General features: G+C 44.4%; 1 protein-coding gene across 1 annotated transcript in view; it reads left to right on the forward strand.

Annotated features, from left to right (window-relative positions):
- The window catches only part of DOCK2 (dedicator of cytokinesis 2), a 446,463-nt gene that overhangs the window by 48,891 nt on the left and 374,543 nt on the right, over window positions 1-23,029 (forward strand). Inside the window, exons 9-15 of the mRNA XM_003810916.4 lie at window positions 3,685-3,766; window positions 10,248-10,383; window positions 12,823-12,898; window positions 13,843-13,919; window positions 14,475-14,600; window positions 16,759-16,883; window positions 22,584-22,682. Of these exons, the coding sequence (XP_003810964.1) occupies window positions 3,685-3,766; window positions 10,248-10,383; window positions 12,823-12,898; window positions 13,843-13,919; window positions 14,475-14,600; window positions 16,759-16,883; window positions 22,584-22,682 (721 nt within the window). The remainder of the gene's footprint in view (window positions 1-3,684; window positions 3,767-10,247; window positions 10,384-12,822; window positions 12,899-13,842; window positions 13,920-14,474; window positions 14,601-16,758; window positions 16,884-22,583; window positions 22,683-23,029) is intronic.

The raw sequence follows: 23,029 nt of genomic DNA on the forward strand, positions 1-23,029 counted from the left end.
ACATGATCTCTCTGCCTTTGTGGGAAAAATGGATAAAATGATGTCTTCCTGGCTTGTTGTTATGATGATTAAATGAACGAATACACCATACCTGATGAATAGTGGTGCTTCAGTAAACAGCGGCCTCCTGGAGACATGCATGAAACTGGAGGGGCTGTCCATCTCAGAAGAATGTGCTGGGGTCTGTACATTGTCTCATCTAATCCTCATGGTTCCATGTCACTAAGATGAGAAAATGAGGCTCAGGGAAGTCAAGCAACTTGCCCAAAGTCACAAATATTTGTAAACAGCAGAGCTGGGATTTATATACAGGCCCATCTAACTCCAAAGACAAGCTATTTCCCACGTAAGTCTGTCACCAAGGAATGAGTTGTGTCAAATATTCTAAATGGTTTTCACCAGGGTTTCAGCACCATTATGGTGGAAAGGTATTTTTTATTATGCACCAAAGTCCCTAACCTCAAAGAGTCAGCCCAATTCACCTGGCTTAGCCTTGGTGGACCCCGAGAATGAGTGTCCCTGGTCCCTTACGCCCACCTTGAAATGGTTTGGGAGTCAGAGGCAGGGGCCCCTTGCTGTTCCCTGTCAGTTACTCCCAAGGTTCCTGAAAGGCTCACTGGCTGCAGTTTCAGGAGCCTTAGAAGCAACCGAGAGGAAACAGTACGGGGCCTATGACACACAACAGATCTGAAAGTGCTCACTGCCTGCCACATTGACAAGGGAGTGTGGTCGGCTGGCCCCATCTCAGTGATGGATGGCTGGACCAGCTCTGTGGAGGGAGACCATGAATCAGCGAGGTGGCAGCTGTGCTCCCTGCCGTGCCACCTGGCAGGCCATGCTCAATGGGGTGTGCCTGAGTGACATCTCTGAGAGTGCTGGAGACGAGGGCCAGCCCTGGGAGAGTGGGGATGAACAGAGAGAGGAGGACAAAGGGGGCAGAAACCAGCAATTGTAAAAAGAGGAGAAAGCAAAGGAAGAAGAGAAGAGGCACAATGCAGGAAGGAGGGCAGGGGAATCTGGGAACACTCCCAATGTCAGTCTCACTCTGAAGAGCTGCTCTTTCCCTAAGCAAGAAATCTGGGCTCCTGCCTGCTGTAGCCAGGATCGACATACAGTGAACAACAGGAAGGTTAAGACATCTTCAGAGTGGCCCAGATGTGGACTAGGGAGAATATAGCTGGGATCGATGTTTTAATGTTGGACTGAATCATGATCAGATACCCAGTAGATCCCTGAAGGGATCCTGTTTGGGAAATTTAATGTAAATTTTTACAGGACAAAAGAGAAGCAGTTCAGGTATCAGGCTAGTAGTAAGGCTTATGCCCAAAAATTGTGTGATGAGGAGTTGGAATAGTACTCCTCATTCCTCTGAGTAGGTTGTCATTTGGAGGAGGTCTTACCTGTCTTGGTGCTGTGAGCCTTCAGATTCTACCACCTAGATCGTCCTGGGTGAGGATGGATGGGACCAGCTCAGCCCTCCAAATTGTTTTCCTTATTTATGATTGAGCTTCTCCTGGAAGAAAATTGCTGGTGCTTGCTGTTTAGACGTAGCAAGCTGGGTCACTGAGGGGCTTGCTACATATGATGGAAGATACTGGAATATATCTAAGCATTTCACTAACAACAGTACAGAAATTACCGATGAGAAAGCATTAAAAATAAAAAAAATTGCATGGAGACTTCCTAGTTAGTTTACTGCAAACTCCACTACAATTTTTAGATCTTACTGAAAAAAACACAAAAGATGAAAAAATCCACTTAACTTGATTGAGTTTTAAGCATTGGTTAATCTGGGACTGTGTTCATTTTTCCTATTGGCCCCATTGCCTGCTTGAACTCTGCTCAGTCTGCTCTCATTAACCTTTTAGGGGTGACTGGAGAGAGAGGAACGAGGCATCAGAGATAAAACAAGCTCTAAAAGGAAGTCAAGTCCCTTTAATTTTGCTGAATCCCTTTATGCCTTCTTAGGCTAACTTGATTTTTGAATTTTTAAAAAATCTTTTTCCTAATTTAAAATAATGGGCACTTATTTAGCACCAACTATATGCTCCTAAATGGCGTGGAAAATCTGATGACTCAACTCAGCAAACTATATTAAGCTTCTTCTAACTTAAATAAGTGCTAGACCTCTCTATCTTCCTGGAGTGATGGGACTGACCAGCATGACGGCTGCTAGGAGATATGAGCTGGCAAAGGATCGTACGTTAGAACCATATAGCTGGTCCTCATAAAACCCTCCAATGGGTTTCCATTACTCTCATCATCAAGGCAAAAATCCTTGAATGGCCTATAAAGCCTATGTGGTCTGGCCTCTCCCTCTAATTTTTCTCCTGTAACTTTCCCTTGAATCTGTTTATTTTTATTTATTTATTTTTTGAGATGGAGTCTCCCTTTTCACCCAGACTGGAGTGCAGTGGCATGACCTCAGCTCACTGCAACCTCCACCTCCCGGGTTCAAGTGATTCTTCTGCCTCAGCCACCCTAGTAGCTGGGACTACAGGCATGTGCCACCATGCCTGGCTAATTTTTTATATTTTTAGTAGAGGCAGGGTTTCACCATGTTGCCCAAGCTGGTCTTGAACTCCTGACCTCAGGTGATCTGCCCACCTTGGCCTCGCAAAGTGCTGGGATTACAGGCATGAGCCACTGCGCCCAGCCCCCTTGAATCTGTTTCCTAGATGCATCCAGCTCTTTCCTGCCTCATGGCCTTTACTCATGTTGACTTTGCCTGAAGCATTTCCCTTTCCTACCTTCTTTTCTTGACCAACTTTATTTCATGTCATTTCCTCAGCAAAGACTTCCTTGACCACCCACTAGGTCAGGCCCATTTAATACACATTCATACAACATCCTGAACTTTTCCTTTATACAGCCTGACTATTCCTTATTTGAAACGCTTGGGACCAGAATTGTTTTGGATTTCAGATTTTCTCTTGGATTTTGGAATATTTGCATTATATATATCTACCAGTTGAGCATCTCTAATCCCAAAATCTGAAATCTAAAATATTCTGATGAACATTTCCTTTGAGCATCATGTTGACACTTAAAATTTTTCAGGTTTGGGAGCATTTCATATTTGGGATTTTCAGATTAAGGGTGCTTAGCCTGTAGCACAATTTTATATAAATAGTGTTACAATGGCATTTAAACAGTTATTTAATTGTATCTTAGATAATGGCTGAGGCCCTATGTGACCCATCACTGTATGACATTCCATTCAAGGAAACAGCTCTCCATTCAAAGGGTAACTTAAAATAATTCAGATCTTTACTCAGTCTTGAATGGGGAATGGGCCGGAAAGGGTAAATATATTCTTAATGTCCAATAAAATATACTAAAGTCCTTTCCCCTCTCATCTCTGCCATTCTCAATAACCTCTATCAGTATGCAGATGCTCCTCAAAAATATTAGACAGCTGTGCCAGAATTTGCTTAGCAGATGGGAGAGGGATAGAAGTGGCAAATACATATAGGTTAATAGTTCTTTGCTCTTGCCTGTCTAATGTCTGTCTCCCAACACAACTGTGATCTCTCGGAGGGAAGGACCATGTCTATCTTAAACACCTGCATACCCCCAGCAGCCAGTATGGTGTTGGGCACATAGTAGATGCTTGGTGAATGTTTTGACTAAATGGATGTCAGGTCCCTTGGCAGTAACGGGCTGCCACTCTTCTTCCCACAGTGAGAACTACCTAGTGCGATGGGGCAGCCGGGGCTTCCCTAAGGAGATTGAGATGCTCAACAATCTGAAGGTGGTCTTCACGGTGAGTGTGCACCCTCTTCTCGTTACCGGGCTCCCCAACCACAAAAATGTGACCTTGGAAATGAGGCTGGTCAGGAGCTCAGGGTGAAGTGTGGCTGTCCTGCAGAGCTGTGTTGTGGGCTCCAAGCAGAAATCCAAAGCTGACAAAGGACATTGTGTGCCTTGAGGAAGCTTTCGGAAAGATGGATGTTCACCTCTGTTTTTCCTTATCTCTCCCTATCCGTCTCACTCCTGCACACACAGAGAACATATGCAGAATGCTACATAAACAAGCACCAACTTCTTTGAGCAATAATGCCCAGGTGAACTGGGCACAACAGCAATTTTGATTTTCCGGTTCATTCATGATTAACCTGAGTTCCTTTCTTTGTTCAGGGCTTTCTGAAAAATCTTTCTAAAATATATCAGAAAAAAATAGGACCTTTCTAGAATATTGACTGCCTTGGTAAATTGGACATTCTGAATATAATTAAGTCATAGATGACTAACGATCTGGTGGGTCCTTAGGATCATCCTTCTAAATACCAATACTCACTGAGCAAGACATGTACGTAGAAATGTTGAAATCGATTGTTATTTGGATGATTTATTTCTGAGAGCGAAGCTGGCTTTTTAGCTCTGAATAGGGGAAACAAGGGAAAGAAGGAGATAAGTAAAGGTTATAATTTTTAGTAGAGACCCCTTTCTCATCCTGTTTCCATAAGGGTGTGAAGAGTGTGATTTTTCTTTTTTTTTTTTTGAGATGGAGTCTCACTCTGTTGCCCAGGCTGGAGTGCAGTGGCACCATCTCGGCTCTCAAGGAGAATCTCAAGTGATTCTCCTGCCTGAGCCTCCTGAGTAGCTGGAATTACAGGTGTGAGCCACCTCACCCAGCAAGTGTGATCTTAAGACATCTAAATATCTTAGCATTGTCTGTAAGCTTCTTTGGGGAGAACACTGTTTATGAGATTTTTCACTACATTGCCTGTATTAGCTAGGGAAATTACAGAGAAGGAGCCAGGGAGGGATTTGGGCATCGACCAAACAGATGAGTTGGATCCAGGAGTGACCGACATGCTAGATTAACCTACCTTGCTCTACAATAATTTTTTGGTTACAGCCCATTAATTGCAATGTCTTATGTTATGTTGTGATTAGATTGAGGAATAGCTGATTAATTTTGTTATTTTCTTTAAAAAATGGGCCAGAGGCATGGAATGGGATCATAGGTCCTAATTGCTTAGGCAAAGTTTTCTTGGCATATATAGATGTGCCTCCATCCTGTTTATCTGTTATTAGTTAGAAGGAGGAGCCTATTTATTTTCTTGATAAATAGGAGAGTCCCACAGGCCTTCCTGATTAAACCACAAGACAGATGTTGCATGAGAGGGAGAAGAACGGGGAATCAATTAGTGGTTCATTTTGCAGAGAACCAATTCATGATGTAAACACGGGGGAAAGAGCATCAGTAAATTTGTGTCACACAGCATTAATGAGAATGTAATCCTGCCTTCATGGAATTCTGCCTGGGCCACGCCTCAGCTCCTCAGAACAAGTGGAGTTGAGAGCCTTGGTTAACAGGCTCAACAGGTGGATGCTTCCCTCTGTTGAGATGATCAGAGTCTTGATCTGGGGGTGTATTAGTTCATTCTTGCATGGCTATAAAGAAATCCCTGAAACTGGGTAATTTGTAAAGAAAAGAGCTTTAATTGGCTCATGGTTCTTCAGGCTGTACGAGAAGGGTGATGTTGGCATCTTCTCGACTTCTGGGGTGGGGGGGCCTCAGGAAAGTTGCCATCATGGCAGAAGGCAAAGGGAAAGCAGGCTTGTCCTATGTGACCAGAGCAGGAACAAGAGACACGGGGGAGGTGCTACACACTTTTAAACAACCAGGTCTTAGGAGAACTCGCTATCATGATGATAGCACCTTTGGTGTTATTTCTCCTGGTGTTAAACCATAAGAAAGCACCCCCATGATCCAATCTCCTCCCATCAGGCCCCACCTCCAGCCTGGGGATTACATTTTAACATGAGATTTGGGTGGGGACAGTGATCCAGACCATATCAGGGGGCAAGGAAGGTGATGGTGCTCTCACTTCTTATATCGATCCAAGAGCTAGCCGATGAGTGCCTACTATGCATGTGCTCTGTGCTAAGCACTGGCGATACAGCAGTGAGTGCTTTCATGGTGCAGTGGGGTTAAATTCAGATAATAAAATGCATGCACAAATAAACAAGAGCAATGTCAGAAAGCAATCCAAGCAATGCAGATAATTAAAACAGGGTGATGTGATGGTATGTGACTGGAAGTTACTTTCAACTGGGTGTTGAGGTGACGTTTAAATTAGAGATGAGATAAGACTTGGCAAGCATGTGTCTTGCTGGCCTTATTTCCTCCCTCTCTGGATGTTAGCTCTTCCTGGTCTCCTATGTTGGGGGAAGGCTTCCAGATCTTTGAGCCTCTCTGAGCCTCTCTGAGCCTGGCATGTGGGTCCAGCTGACTGTTGACTTTTCCTATGTTTTGTTTTATTTATTTATTTATTTATTTTTATTTATTTATTTTTTGAGATGGAGTCTTGCTCTGTCGCCAGGCTGGAGTGCCGTAGTGCAATCTCAGCTCACTGCAACCTCCACCTCCTGGGTTCAAGCAATTCCCCTGCCTCAGCCTCCCAAGTAGCTGAGACTACAGGTACACGCTACCACGCCCCACTAATTTTTTGTATTTTAGTATAGACGGGGTTTCACCATGTTGGCCAGGATGGTCTTGACTTCCTGACCTCGTGATCCACCCACCTCAGCCTCCCAAAGTGCTGGGATTACAGGCGTGAGCCACTGCTCCCGGCCCTTTCCCTCTGTTTTGTAAGGGTTTACCCCACAAGGCTATGTAAGAAGAAAGCAGCATATACTATGAGGTTCCCTAAGATTTAGCCCAGTTTTGGGGTGGCTGCTAACACAGGAAACAAGAATGAACAATAAAAGAAGCACTAATGAGTTCCTAAATCAGGTGATGCTTGTTAAGTTCCATTGCCCTGCTTCCCCAATACTTTCGAGTTTTGTAAGGCCGAAGCAGAAATGACTGGGAGACACCATAGATTGGAGCACAGTTCTCTATGAGGATTGCCAGTTGACACACCCTCCAGAGAATATAATGTGAATATAGCATTTGGCTATTTTTTACACTTTAAGATTCTTTAGTGTGGAGGTGTGTGTGTGGGGGGGGGGGTGGCGGGGGGGCGCTGTCCGATGAGACAGCTCTAAGAGGTCTGACATCTTCCTTTGAGCAAGTAAAAAATTGTTAAGAGAAGAAGGTGGAATGGGGGCTTACCTGGGAATCTTCTAGGTTTATGTAGTATATTAGTTTGCTAGACCTGCCATAACTATCACAGATTGGTTCATGCAAACAAGAGAAATGTGTTTTCTCACAATTCTGGAGTCTAGAAGTCTGAGATTAAGGTGTTGGCAGGGTTGGTTTCTTCTGAGGCCTCTTGCCTTGGTTTGCAGATGACTGTCTTCTCCCTGAGTCTTCACCGTGGTCTTCTCTCTGTGTTTGTCTGTGCCCTGATATCTTCTTATAAGGACACCAGTCATACTGACCAAACAACCTCTTTTTAACTTAATTACTTATTTAAAGACCCTGTTTCCAAATGCAGTCATGTTGTGAGACACTGAAGATTAGGTATTCAATATATGAATTTGGGGTGTGTGTGTGGGGGTAGGGGAGCAATTCAGCCCCTTCAAGTCTTGGAAGCTTTCAGGTACCAGGGCCTCTGTCGCTCTGAAATGCCTCTGAAAGGCACCAATCTAAGTATTTCAAAAATATGGAGAATCCTAATTTGAGGAGAGAAGGTATTAGGGATGGAGGTCATTATGAAGGAAGGAGGATTCAAGTTTTAAAGATGGAAAGGATGTGGATACGTAGAGGAGGAAGAGGCAAGCATTGGAGGGGAAGTGTGGGAGCAGGGTGGTTAGGAAGAAAGATCCAGAGTTGGAAGTGAGCATTGTGTGTTTATGGAGCAATAAAGAAATCTTTGTGACAAAAATAACCTACTTATATTCAGAGAGTCATGGGGAATCAGTGGGCTAGGACAGCTGGATATATTATGTCTAGGTCCTTTCATGTCAACTGGGAAAGAGTAGAACTAATAGGGTAGGAAATAGGGAGCTATTAATGTTGTTGGGGGGAAAGAACTGAAATAATAGATGCGATGTCTAAAGATGAATTCATAAGAGATTTCAGGATGGTTTGGAGGAAGGAGTCAGGCAGGCCAGAGACAAGGCTGTTCCAACCATCTGGACGTGAAATAATTGGGATCTCAAATTCAAATGCCTGCAGAAGAAGGCAAGGGATGCAGATGATGGGGTGGGGGGTCTTTCTTAGCCTGAAAAGCAGATGTCCATTCCTGCAGCTGGTGGGATGAACAGCCCTTGTACCAGTCAGTGCTCTCTGGGGAAACAGAACCCATGGAATATAAGTTTGCAATCCTAAAGGCAGGCTGGCAGGCTGGAAACTCAGGCAGGATTTCTATACTACAGTCTTGAGGCAGAATTCTTCCTTGTCTGGGAAACCTGTTTTTGCTCTTAAGACCTTCAGCTGGTTGGATGAGGCCCACGGACATTATAGAACGTCATCTCCTTTACTTAGTCAGCTGGTTGTAGATATTAATCAGGTCTACAAAATACCTTCATAGCAATATCCAGACTGGTGTTTGACCAAACAGCTAGGCACCACAACCTAGCCAGGTTGGCATACAAAATTTAACCGTCATGGTCCCCAAGCAGGAAGGTGTGGACCATACTGGGGCCTTGCCCTGTTCCCAGAGACTCTGCACAGCCCCACTCCCTTCCTCCTATACCAGCATAGTGAGAGGCAGGGGATGGCAGCTGTGCCTTGGTCCTGGATCTGATGTGAGCCGACAGCTTATTCCCAGTGCATATGCCCACATGAGAATTAACTCGAAGGAGAATAAACTGTTCCCTTTTGAGACCTGGCCCAGGGTACTCTACTCTGATGCCAACAGCATGTCTTGTTGTTTCTTCCTTAGCTGATCCTTACTGGCAGGGGGCCTCAAGATCACTGAAGCTTTTAGATTTGAGCATGAAGTCAGGAGTTTCCTCCTGCATGCCTTTCTGATGGCAAGGGAGCTGTACTGTAGTAGCTATGTTTGTGGTCTTTGGTGTCAGGGACTGGGCTCAAAGCCCAGAGTCTCATGGGCTATGGTCATGACCTTGGGGAAGCCTCTTATCTTCTTTGTGTCTCAGTTTCCCCATCTGTCAAATGGGGATGCAATAATTGTATGTACTTCAGAGATATGAGAGATTGAATATGGTGATGCAGGAATCACTTAGCACAGTGGATGAGACAGTGCGTTTCACCAGTTTTGGCTTTTCTAGACTCAGTTGAGCTGGGTCTGGTGGCTCATGTCTGTAATCCCAGCACTTTGGGAGGCTGATGTGGGAGGATTGCTTGAGCCCAGGAGTTTGAAATCAGCCTGGACAACATAGTGAGACCCCATCTCTTAAAAAAAAATTAGGTAGGCATGGTGGCTCATGCCTGTAGTCCCAGCTACTCAAGAGGCTGAGGTGGGAGGATTATTTGAGCCTGGGAGATTGAGGCTGCGGTGAGCTGTGATCATGCCACTGCCCTCTAGCCTGTGTGACAGAGTGAAGCCCTGTCTCAAAATAAATAAAATAAATAAATAAACAAACAGATAGTCGACTGCAGTTTCCTGACCCCTTGAAGTCAGGTGCGGCCATATGCCTTTCTTTGGCAAATGACATGCAAGCAAAAAGTGATGTGCATCTCTCTTGGGTAGATGATTTAAGAGCCAGAAGTGATTTGCCACATTCCTTTCCCTGTGGCAGAGACAGTGAGCGCACCCGTGCTGAGATAGAGCTGCCAGCCAGGGGCCCAGAGTAAGTAAGTAATCAGAGCCCCCACCCCTCTGCATTGGCCCTGTAGACTGCACCAGAAGTAAACTTCTGCTGTGTTGTAAGCACTGAGATATTGGGGTTGTTAGCACTACCTCAACCCAACTGATGGCCACACTTTAGATGTGCAGGAAATGGTAGCTGTTATGATTTTTTTCTCTTCCTTTTGTCTTCTCTCTCAGAGGTTCTGAGCAATGATGTGACCGATGGTGTCATCCGAGTCATCTGTAGCAAATGCTACTTTTGGATCTATCACCTCGGCATATGGGGAATCCTGTCTGTACAGCTGATATTCCATCTCTACCCTTCTCTTGCCTTATCATTTTGAGAGGGAAGAATTGGGATTAAACACTAGAGTTTTATCACTCATTTTCCTTTGCAAACCTTACCTTGCTTATCTGTAAAATGGATGTGAGAGCCTTGTTTCTATCTTTTCCAGGACTTATTGTATGATTGGTCCATGTATAGCAAGTATTATATACATCCCTCAGAAATTACTATTACTGGGTTTTCTTGTCTACCTTTTTTCCCCCATTCAGCACATGATGGTCAATTTTTTGTTTCTTTCCCCACAGGATCTTGGAAACAAAGACCTCAACAGGGATAAAATTTACTTGATTTGTCAAATAGTCCGGGTCGGCAAGATGGATCTTAAGGATACTGGTGCAAAGAAGTGCACGCAGGGACTGAGGAGGCCCTTTGGGGTGGCAGGTAAGGGGCACACTCTGCATCATTAATTTTTATTGGAGCGCACATTTTATGTGGCTGAATTGTAATGATGATTTGTTTCCCAACTGCCTCCTGCTGCCCCCACCCCTGCAAAATTTATGCCAGACAGCCCTTAATAACTACATTTCTGGTGACTAAATCAAAATAATTGGTGACTAAGTCCAGATTTATGATGAACACAGTGAATCATGGGCTCCTCTTGTCTGGAGTAGAGCATCGGGAGACCGGGGCCGTCTGAGCAGTTGACACCTTTGCTCCCCAGCTCTGTGAAAAAGGAAAAACAATACAGGCAGGATCTAATTATGAGGAGCAAATCATTTAAAAAATACATCTAGGACAGGAAATGCAGTTACACAGAATGAGTCACCTACCACACATCTAAATTCCAGATGAAAACGGACATTTGGAGAATTGGCGTGACCTGAGGCAGAGCCCTGCATGAGGCTGCTGTACAGCAACATCAGCTCTGCATTCCTCTTAAGCTTTAGCTCTCCTGGGGTTTCTAAGGCTTCGTCATTCTTGCCCCACTTTTATGGTTTTAGTTATGTTTGACTACCACTTGTACTGTTATTTACCAAATATATTTTCTTTTAATCAACCTGCTTTACATAATGTATGTTTTTCATCAAAGGCAATTTAAATTCCTGTGAAAATGGCAATTTGATATGCCAGTTTTCTTTTTATTAAAATATAAAATTTTAAGAGTATACCGTGTATAACCCCTATGTACCATAGCTAACCTCAGTGTTTCAGGTTTCTCACTTCAAGATGCTCTGATCTGTAATCGCAGACCTGCTTACTCTCCAACTAGTCCCCTGGCACTGCTTGCAAAGTGGTGGAGTGGAGGATGTTTTACTGAGCTCACTGTTGTTTTTTTTTTTTTTTTTAACCTGGCACTGCGGCTAGCTAGCCAGCCAGTGATCTTGGGCAAGCATTTTCCCCAGAGCCTTAGTTGTATTATGTGCAAAATGAAGGACTCATACCTGGTTAATTCATGAAATCCTCTACTGCTCTAAAATGCTCTGATTCTACTTTTGGGGGCATTTCTGACATCATGGTGTTTCTGTTAAGGCAGTGAGGATCCTTCAACCTTACTGCAAAGTGTGTCTTTGTCCTCAGCTGTAGCCTGCCCTCTCTTTTGGTGTCAGATGACAGAAATCTGATCTAAACTGGTAGAAGAAGGAAAAAAAAGGTACTTTATTGGTGTAACTGAAAAGCTTATGAATAGATCGCTTCAGGCATAGCTGGATCCAGGAACTCAAATCAGTTTGTCTCTTTCTTGCTCCTATGTCCTCATGCTGGCTTACTATGAAGAATTTGTCTCTTTCTTGCTCAGCCCTTATGTCTTCATGCTGGCTTACTAAGAAGATGGCTGTCCAACTAGTTGGCAAATTATCAGCCAGCTGTTCCAAGCTTGCATCCTACCAACTTAGCAACCAGTGGAAAGAATGTACCTCTTTCCCATTAGTTTCAGCAGAAGCCCCAGGAGCTTTAATATAGGTCACGTCCTCATCTCCATAGTCTTTACTCTGGGCAGGGAGAGATGATTATCTGATCTACCAGGTCCTATGAATAACTTTGGAGCCAAAGGGAAATTGCCCCGCCCTAATCACAGCACTGAGGATGGATGAGGAGAGTCAGTTATAGAGAATGGATGCTCAGTTTCTCCTCCTGTCTGCTCTCTGACTCCCCTCTCTATCTAGATGCAGTCAGTGGTTGATTATTACCCAAGCAATTTTAATGGCCCCCTGCCCAGTGCCTGGAGTGTTTGACGTATTTTCTGTAACTAGGGTATGAGCTTGATTGGAGTAGCTTTTCTCAGCCCTCTCCTACACTCCCACTTCTATAATCCCCATTCTAGTGTAGGAGTTCTTTACCTTGGTTTTGGGACCTTTAGTGGCTGATTTAAGGAAAGGTTTCAGAGGATCCAGGATACCTCTGGAATCACAGGATTTGAGGATTCTTCAGTTATGTATCTGTACATATGAGTATGCTTATGAAAAGAGGGTGGATATTTCATGAGATTCTCAGATCCTACAGAGACCCAATCACTGCTCTCTGGTTTTGTAGGCATGGTAGACATTCAATACATGCATGTCAAATCCAAACCTAATTGCTGAATTCCACAGCCACGGCTCTGACCCTTTCCTTTTGGCCTCTGCTAAGCCATGGTGCTCTTGGATGCCTCCCTGGCCCTCTGACCTCCCAGTCTGCTTTGCCTGGAGGTATTTGCCCTGGTGCTGCATGCGAGGAACCTCTGCTGTCTGAGTATTGTGCAGCACTGGCTTGCTTGCCATTTTAGGCCTTCCTGACCCCCAGGCATCCCAGGCTCTACCTCCTGTCCCATAAGCTCATCCCACTGTCATCCCTTATGGGAGCAGGAGGAAGTTAAACTATTAATTCATTCTGTCTTCTTTCTAGTTATGGATATAACAGACATCATCAAGGGAAAAGCAGAGAGTGATGAAGAAAAGCAGCACTTCATTCCTTTTCACCCGTAAGACATTTCCCATTTCTTTCCATTCTCTTCAACCACACCCTTTGTCATCAAGGGCTGCTGGAGCTCAGAGGGTACCAGTTCCCTGAGTTAGTGATAGGCAGGTGGAGCCTCCCAAGGGAAGCGCAGGATGAGAATCATTGGCTCAGTGCCCAGGCACTCAAAACCAAACAGCTCTTCAGCCATTCATTCATCAGACGTTATTTATGCCACAGACATTTATTGGTGGCCTGGCAGAGGCTGGCACTGTGCTAGGTGTGGAGGATGAAGTAGTGAACAAGATGGGCCCTGTCTTCATGGAGCTCATAGTATAGATGGGGAATTAAACAGATAATCAACAAAAGATTAATGCATTAATTACAAGTGCAGCAGAAACCACGAAGCTGTGAAGCAGCAGCATTTCAGGAGCGTGTGGCAGGGAATCCTAACCTGGTTCTCATGGATAGACATATCCATGACTTAGGAGGAGGGCAATAAGGGAGGTCAATGTCCTCTCCTCTCCTGTTCCAAAAGGAGTCTTCCAGAAAGCAGGGCTCCAGTTTGAGAGCATCATCAGTACTTAATAGCCCTAAGGATGGTCGAGGTAATGAGGCTAGTGACTTTGCTGAAGGCGTGTGATAACGACTTAGCAGGAGCAACTCAAGTCTTTACCCTTGCTAAGCAGATATGCATGTTGAAAGCTTTGTAATCCTACCTTTATAAGCATCTTCCTGGAGAATAAGAAATGGCCTCTACCTGTAGCATTGATATTCCCAAATTTCAGAGCCACATTGCTTTGTGATAAAAAGTGAGGTACCTCTTGATGGCATGTATATACCCTGGGCTGACATACGCAAACTCGCTTTTCACCTGAGGCATGTGGAGGGGCTGGGGAGATTCATGGGGCCCCTTGAAACACAAGGAGGACACGATGTGGACATTTCATGCTCTCTTTTCCTTTCCAGGGTTACAGCTGAGAATGACTTCCTACACAGCCTGCTGGGCAAAGTCATAGCCTCCAAGGGGGACAGTGGAGGGCAAGGTATAGTGCCAATGTGCCAGTGGGCTGAGCCTGCTCCAGCTTGGGAGCCCCTAACTCTTCAGCAAATGAATCAAAATCCTGAACCCTGGGATACTTAGCTTTCCTTCCAGACAGACCACTGGGAAGAATGGGAACATATGATCTATAGGGATAAGTCACATCTCCTGAAGAAAATTGGAGGCATGTCCTAGCGCCCAAAAGAAGAGAGGAATTGATACATCCTGAATATCTCCGGTGTTCCAGGGGCACTTTAATAAGTTACCTTGTTTGATTTCATTCTTAATCCAGGCCTGAGAGATAGGTGTTGTCATCCTCACTTTGGGCTTAGAGAAGTGGGATAATTTGCCAGAGGCTGACACTGCTAGAAATAATTAGCGGGATTCAGACCCAGAGATCGCCCGTTCCAGAGGCCCTGTGGGCTGGGTGGCTGCATCTGTGGCTGTATGACTCTGTTCCCAGTGATCTCCAGAAAGACAGAGGGGAGAGGTGGCGGGAGGGCCAACTGAGAGGACACTTGCAAAAGTGGGCTCTTCACGGTGAGCTGTTCCTTTCCAGGCCTCTGGGTGACCATGAAGATGCTGGTGGGTGACATCATTCAGATTCGCAAGGACTATCCACACCTGGTGGACAGGACCACCGTGGTGGCCAGGAAGCTGGGATTCCCAGAGATCATCATGCCAGGTGAGACACAGCTGCTCTGACCTTCCCCTGGGGACATAGGGGCCAATTCAGCTTGTCTAATTCATTTTCCTTCTAAAGAGTCAACTCCTTCCTTTTTTACTGCCTCTCTCCATTTCTGTCCCTGAAGGTAACCACTAAAAATGATGTCTGTATATCCAAAAACTTCTATGCATTAACAAAATAGACACAAGCATGTAAATATAAACACATACCCCTTTTCCCCACAAATGGGGTCATATTTTATATTCCTTTACTTAATATACTTTATATAGTATTCTACAACTTGTTTTTATCACTTAATAATTTATTGTGTCCATCATTTATATTTTATACATGCAGAACAGTTGCACTCTTTCTGGGAGAATATTGTCATTCTCTTATATTTTTAAGCTTTTTTTTTATATTACCAAAGGAATTCGTGTTCATTGTAAAATATTCAAATGGCGTGAAAAGGTATAAAGTGAAATGTTAAAAGTTCCTTTATATCTTTGTCTCCAGAAGTAGCCACTACATTTCCAAATGTGTGTATAATTTTAAAAAATGAGTTTATATAATATTAAACAAAAATTATAGGAGGGCATTGTTTTGGACTAAGTTCCTGCACCAGCCCCCAACAAACCAGACTGAAAATCAAAATGGAGTCAGCTATGCTAAAGGGTCATGTCATCAAACCTAAACTAAACTGTTATCTGATCTTGCAAGAAATTCGGAGAGGGGAGAGAGGGCGGCGGGCGGGGGCGGGGAGAGAGAGAGAGAGAGAAAGAAAGGAAGGAACGAAAGAAAAGAAAAGAAAAAGAAGGAGAGAAAGAAAGAAAGAAAGAGAAACAGCCTATTTTCCAGACAGGCCATTTTCAATTTTCAATGGGCATGATAATGAAGTTCCTGAAGTAACCTGATGTTAACAATCAGTCACTTTTCTATTTTTCTGTTTCCCTGTTTCAGCCTTACGAGGGCAATAACTTTGAAATAACCAATTCACTCTGTCTTGCTTCTACTTCCTTCAGGCCTTCTCTGTCTATAAAGCCAACCTCTTCTGCTCAGCTCTTTGGAATACTGATTCTATTTTATGGAATGAAGCATTGCCTGATTCTAGAATTGCAATAGAGCCAAGTGAGGTCTTTAAACTAAATTTGTTGTAATTTTGTCTTTTGACAATAGTAATACTCTTTTGAAACTTCTCTTTGTGTCTTAAACCTGTGTCTTGGACTTCCGTTCACGATGGCTCTCACTGACTTGCTGTTTCTTTCCACATTTGTCTGGTGGTCGTCTCCTAGGGCCTGTGCTGTCATTTATTTGTCCATGCTTTACCTGAGACTTCAGTTACTTGTGTAACCCCTTGTAGGATTTTCTATTCCTTTTTTTTTTCTTTTTGTTTTTTTGAGATGGGGTTTAGCTCTGTTACTTAGGCTGGAGTGCAGAGTACAGTGGTTTGACCTCAGCTCACTGCAGCCTCTGTCTCCCAGGCTCAAGCAATCCTCCTACCTCAGCCTCCTGAGCAGTTGGGACCACAGGCATGTGCCACCACACTCGGCTAATATTTTTGTATTTTTTGATACAGACAGGGTTTTGCCATGTTGCCCAGGCTGGTTTTGAACTCCTGAGCTCAGGCGATCTGCCCGCTTTGGCCTCCCAAAGTGCTGGGATTACAGGCATGAGCTACCTGTGTCTGGCAGATTTTCTATTTTTCTTGCCTCCCTTCCTGAAGATCCTCTGCAGCTCCTTCCTAACCCTGTGTCCCTGGGATGCATGGAAAGTTGCTCTATTCTGCTCCTACACAGTGAAATATCGGCAGATGTATATGTTTGGTTGTTTTCATGGGACAGGATCAATTCAATTGGAGCTTTCCTTTGCCTTCCCAGAAGGTGTCACTAGAGGATGAAAATTAAATGATTTTTAATGTCGAGAAAAACATGGCCAATTTTGAGTGTCCCTACTTCCCTTTTTGCAACTGTTTTCCTAGCATCCCTTCATCCCCTTGTTACCTACTTCTCCAGCCTCCCTGATGAGGGAAAAATGCTTTCTCTAAGCAATTCTGATTTTAATTAATACCAATCCAGGTGGGGGAGCTTCTTCTCACCCTCCATCCCCTCTAGTTAGTCAGCGTCTCTCCTGCTGTAATCCACACTAACTCTTGTCTCTCTCTCTCCCTCTGCCTCAGGGGATGTCAGGAACGACATCTACATTACTCTCTTACAAGGTGACTTTGACAAGTACAACAAGACCACACAGAGGAATGTGGAAGTCATCATGTGTGTGTGCGCGGAGGATGGCAAAACGCTGCCTGTAAGGGACTCACTGCTGCTCTGGGTGACAGGGTCCCCCTTGGGGGCCTCTGCTTGTAAAGACGTACTTTTCCTCTCCCTGATTCTGTTGTCTAAATGCCAGGTGCCTTTGGGATGGTGTTGAATAATGTGTTCAACACCTTTTGAGCTTGGTTAGTGCAGTGTTCCATAATAAGACCTTGTGATATTTCCTCACACCAAAGCTTTTTTTCAATGTCTGTTCCTTTCCTTTCACAACTTCTTCTTGTATGTATGTATGTATGTATGTATGTATGTATGTATTTACTTTTGCATGGTCTCAGCTTATAAGTTAGCTTTCTGCAGTTAAAATGTTCTCATTGAAACCTGAGCTGGTTTATTCAGGCAAAGTCCATGGTAAGAAAGAGGATCAATACAGTGCCTTGGGCTGGTGTGGAGGCTCAGGATGTGCTCAAAGCAGACATTCTCAACACTTAATCTAACTCCCCAGCGCTCAGCCAGAAATGCTGGTGGAAAGCCTTATTCGTAAATTGGTCTCCAGAGAGCTAGCAGGGTGTATTCAGGAATGCAAAGCGCATTGCTATATTTATACAGCATATGTCCTGTCCAATATTTGTCATGTGTGTTTATATTTATTTGCTTGTATTTCCTTTAAGGTTGTCAGTGCTGTGTCCAGTGTGTAGGAGGGTTTTGTTTCTCAGTTCCTCCTAACAGAGTAGTTAGCTGAAAAGAAAATCAGCTCTCAGGAGAAATTTTAGCATGGGCGAATATTCCTCTTAGGCCACTGTGAGTGATCAAATAGCCAAGCAGGGCGGGTGTGTTCATCAGAGAGGGGATGTGAAGATGGAAGAGGCATCAGTTTTGTCCTTGGGGCCTGGAGATCAGACTGATACTTTGTACCCAAGAATAACTAACATTCACAGGGGAATTACCATGTGTCAGGCTGTGTGATAGTATGACACATTTCCTTTATTATGCCCCGTTTTACAGATAGGGAAACAAAACCCGTGTCACTTACAATAACTCGCCCAAAGCCATAATGTTAGCATATGTCAGAGATGGTTCCAGGCCCTCTGAGACACTTCACTACAATGCCTGTACATGTAGCAAAATTCTCCAATTTATTTCTCATTTTAAAAAATGAGGCTAATAACCACTGCTGGCAAATTTGGGAAGATTCATAATCGTTTTTTAAATGTAAAGAAATCCTCACAATTACCTTTTTGTTCATAAAGACTGGTCATGTTAATTAGTATCTATTTGAACAAAATCTAAGCATTGAACGCATCCTCCTTTTGTTGCAGTCTGAAACTTTTCCAAAAAATAAAATAAGTGAGAAATACTTGACTCAAAGGAACATAAAGGAGCGGAGGGTTTTTATCTGAAAGGGAAATTGCAATTCCCAAATGTAGAGACCATTGCTTTGAAGTTACTTTTATCCAGCTTCCCTGGTAGAGAACTTTTTAACCTCAGCTTCATTTTTGAAACATCGATACGCTTACCTTCCATGCTGCCAAAGGACAAATTAAAAGACACAGTTAACAGGCAAGCAGCCATCTTATCTCCTGTCTGAACCATTCTTTCTTCCACTTTTGTCACCCTTTCAAGTCACTACCGAGCAGGCTGAGCAGATGCACTTATCCGAGATGAGTAGATAAGCAGGTATTCTGGGGGCTGACATGGAAAGGGAACTGTGGGGCATGGTGATGATTTGTGGTTTCCTCTATTAGGGAAATTCTGGGGGAGTTCAGTTGACTGACTATTGAAAATTGCTTAGGAAGCCTGTGGGAGGCTTTTCTTTCTCTATTTGTAGAAATAAATATTACTGCCCAATTAAGTGTCAGTCAGTACATTCAAACACTTCTGTTTGATATTGGCGGGCTCCTGTGGAAATGCTCCCCTTTAGAAATATTGATTTCTCCTCCTGCTCTAGGTGCATGCACACTGTCTTTGGCAGAGCAGGACCAGAGGGCAGAGGAGGTTAGGCCTGCTCATGGCTCACCTTGGGGTGTCAAGGGCCTTGCTCAGGAGGGGTCATAGCAGAGAAGCTAATGGGGTGGGCTCTGGGGTCAGGCAGACAGGGTTCAAATTCCAGCCTCCCCTCTTATTAGCTGTGTGATCATAGGCAAGTTTATTCATGTGTAAAAAGAAATAATAACCTCTTCTCGTGGGGTTGCAGGTTAAACAAAAGAGTAGGTATTAAAACAACTAAAAGAATATGATTGGATTGTTTGTAACACAAAGGATAAATGCTTGAGGACATGGATCCCCATTTTCCATGATGTGATATTATGCATTGTATGCCTCTATCAAAACATCTCATTTACTCCATATATATGTGTGTGTGTGTGTATGTGTGTGTGTGTGTATACACACACTGTGCCCACAAAAATTAAAAATTTTAAAATTAAAAAATTTAAAAAATAAACATGCTGCTGGGCACAGTGGCTCACACCTGTAATCCCAGCACTTTGGGAGGCCAAGGGGGGCAGATCACTTGAGGTCAGGAGTTTGAGACCAGCCTGGCCAAGAAGGTGAAACCTTGTCTTTACTGAAAATATAAAAATTAGCTGAGTGTGGTGGCAAGCACCTGTAATCCCAGCTACTCAGGAGGCTGAGGCACGAGAATTGCTTGAACCCTGGAGGCAGAGGTTGCAGTGAGCTGAGATCGCACCCCAGCCACTCCAGCCTGGGTGACAAAGTGAGACCCTTTCTCAACAAACAGACAAAACACGCCATAGGTATAAGGCACCTAGTATTGCAGTAAGTACCCAGCAACAGGAGGGAGGGTCACATTCAGAGAAGAGGACCAAGTGCAGGGTGAAGCCCTCTGAGGGACCTGAGGGAGTCAAACAGGCAATCCAGCCAGAAGCAAATTCTGGTGAAAGAGAAAGGCTTAGATGCTGGGCCAAGAAACCTCTGTTCTTCTGAGACCACCCAACTTGAGGCGGTGGAGGCAGGGGATAGGGGAAGTATGGGATAGTGGTTAAGACCATGACCCCTGGGGCCAGACAGCCAGGTGCAAAGCCCAGCTCTGCCTGAATTAGTAAGAGGACGTTGAGGCAGTTACATAACCTCTCTAAGCCTGAGAGTCTCTGTCTGAAAATAGGACCAGCAATGGCACTTTGCTCTTGTGAATATCAGATGAGGTAATCTACATAATAGGTGTGCATTAAATGTAGCTATTATTATTAGAAGGGTATACTGAGCTCCCAGCCTGATTCCTACCTTAGGCATGCTAATCGACATCCCATGATGTGGTCTTGTGAGAGGAGAACACTGTCTTTCCTAAAGTGTGTTCACATCCCTGGTGTCATCTCTTTCTCACCTGATTCCTACCAAGTAAACAGGACATGTGTTAGGAGCCTGGTTTTTCTTCCTGCAGAGATGTTTCTTCTAAGGCCAAGCCAACATGAACGCCTCCAGGCTTTCTGATCCGTACTCAGATTTTCTTCAACTGACCTGAAGTCTCCCACACCTATGAGGGGCTCTCACTGTTAATTGGGGGCCATGGGGATAGGCAATGTAGAAAATTATGGAACAGTGTTATTTGAGATATATACCAGTGTATATTTTCCCTAGAACTGGGCTCAGTCCCTGGTCACAATGCTCTCTCAGTGCACTTCCCAACACTGTTATTTCTCTGAAGTGCTGAGGCCTATGGCACTATCTTTGGCTTTTCTCTGACTGGTACTGAGACTTTTTTCTCCAGCCTTAGGAAATCAAAAATTTTCATCATCAGTACAGTTTTGTGAGATCCAGTTGCCTGCCATGTGGCAGTTTTACTTTCACCAGAGATATATGTGTAGTTTCTGATTTTGTAAGCTACATGGGATTTACTGTAACTACAGAAACTCTAAGCCCATAAATGTCACCAGATATAAATCTTTGTAGGCTGGAAGGCATCTAGGTTCTTATAGAAGGAACACTGGATGAGTATTTAGAGGGTCTGTGATGTTGTCCTGGCTTTGCCACTTTTTGGGCAAGTGGCTTAATCTCTCAGGGACTCAGGTTACCCAGCTGTGAAATGGGGATGCTGACAGTAAGCATCAGAGGTGGCTATGAGGACTGAATTAAGCGAGGTGGTGTGTGTGCAGGGCTTAGCGTGATGCTGGACACAAAGCCCACTCTAAATGGTTAGAAAGACTTTGGAAGCATGTTTTTAGCTCAGTGCCTCGGGAAGTTCTGGAAGGCTTCATCCCATGGAAAAACAAGGAGAGTTGTGTGTCTTCACTCAGTTCTGGTTCATTGGTTACACTTGTTTTTCTTTTAAAGATACATTCTGAAAGGACTGCTGTGTAGTCTGTTTTCAAATGGATCGATTTGGCTGCAAGTACTGTCAGTCAATATTGAAACTGAGCTCATTCCTTTTCCATACCTCGGAAGCCCACGGGGAGATTTCCAGTGCGAAGGGCGAGTCTTCCTTTCCCCAGGTTAGCATGGTTGGCCAGGGCTCACGGAGTGCCTGTATGTGGCCAGCTTTGGTGATTCAGCCTGCTGAAGGTCAAGGACCCACGGGAGAATCTGATTGAATCTCATGAGAGGCATGACTCGCTCACCATCAACATGCCGAGAGGCACACAGTTTGCAATTTCAGGGGCTGGGGCTCCAAAACCAAATCTTATGAATCTGGCAATTTGAGGGTTGAAAATTGTTTGGCCTAATATAAAAACCACACTTCGGGCCCCTTCTGGGTAATCCTAGCTTGGATCTTGTTTGGGGGCCAAACGGCTGGAATGACCATAGAAGTAGGCATTGTTGTATGTGACCAGGAGGTCATTCCTTGTGAGTCAGCTCCTTTCTGAACCTCTGAGGGTGATTTTTATGGCAAGGAATAAATGTTCCACTTGGACATGTGTGCTCTGTGCTCACTCTCTGCTCAGAAAGCCCCTCCCACATTTCTGCTGTGTGCCAACTTGGAAACTTTCTTCAAGATTCTCAACTGTCATTGCCTCCAACAAATCTTCCCTGATTCCTCACCTGTCCTTGTGTCCTTCCTCTGTGCCCAACAGTAGTGTGTACACATGTCTGTCATCACGTTGCATTGCTGTCATGATGTGTTCCCTAATGTTTCCTGCACTAAACTGTGAGCTCACGTCAGGTTCAATGTCTGACCCATTCCTATACCCCGGTGCACAGCATGGAGTACCAAGAAGATGTTTCCATTATTGTGACCTGAACTGAGCCTCCTCCCCGGAACCCCCTCACCCCAGACTTGTTCTTTAAGGCAGGTGCTCATGTGTCTCTCTGAAGCCTGTGCTCTCTCCTTTTGTCCAGCACTGCCCACCGCCCTGACGTGTTAGCTGTAGAAATTCATCGCAAAGAGTTGCTGCTTGGCTGATCTGAGCCTGTTAGTAAACTTTCTGCACATTCACATTTAGGAAACAAATAGGATTAATAAGACTGGCAGTGTGCAGTAACTCCAAGGCTGGTTGTCACTTACAATAAGGCAGCCACATCAATGCCCTGGTGCACTCCAGTGGTTTCCAGAATGGAAGTAATGGAATTTCTGTAGTTAAGTGCCTGTCAGTCCTGTGGCTGGGGCACTCCTGTGTAAATCTGTAATAGAGAAAGAGCCATTATGGGCACCTGGCATGAGGGCTAGGGAAGGCAGGGTTGGCCCAGGCCCTAAGGCTGGTCGTGGCCTAGGGACCAAACCTGCACAAGCACAGAAAATGACAATTCTGTAGTCTTTTCCCTCACTTTGTTTTTCTTGGGTCAGAATGCAATTTGCGTGGGAGCAGGGGACAAGCCCATGAATGAGTATCGCTCCGTTGTGTACTATCAAGTCAAACAGCCACGCTGGATGGAAACAGTCAAGGTAATAATTAATAATAGCAGCAAACACATGTCTAGTTCTTACCATGAACCAGGCACTGTTTTAAGTGCTTTATTTAAATAATTTATGTATTGCTTACAACAGCCATGTGAGGTTTGTACTAATATTTCCTTCATTTTATAGTTGAGGAAACTGGCACTGAACAGGTAAGTAGCCTGACCACGACCACGCTGCTAGGAAATATCAGAGCTGGGATTCAAACCTGAGCAGTCTGGCTCTGGGTCTGTGCTCATCTCTGCAAGCTGAGGGAGCAGAATACTGACTGGAACAATTAGCAGTCTTCTTCTTTTTTTTTTTTTTTTTGAGACAGAGTCTCACTCTGTTGCCCA

The sequence above is a fragment of the Pan paniscus genome, chromosome 4, assembly GCF_029289425.2.
Source record: "Pan paniscus chromosome 4, NHGRI_mPanPan1-v2.0_pri, whole genome shotgun sequence".
In the NCBI taxonomy this organism is placed as follows: domain Eukaryota; kingdom Metazoa; phylum Chordata; class Mammalia; order Primates; family Hominidae; genus Pan; species Pan paniscus.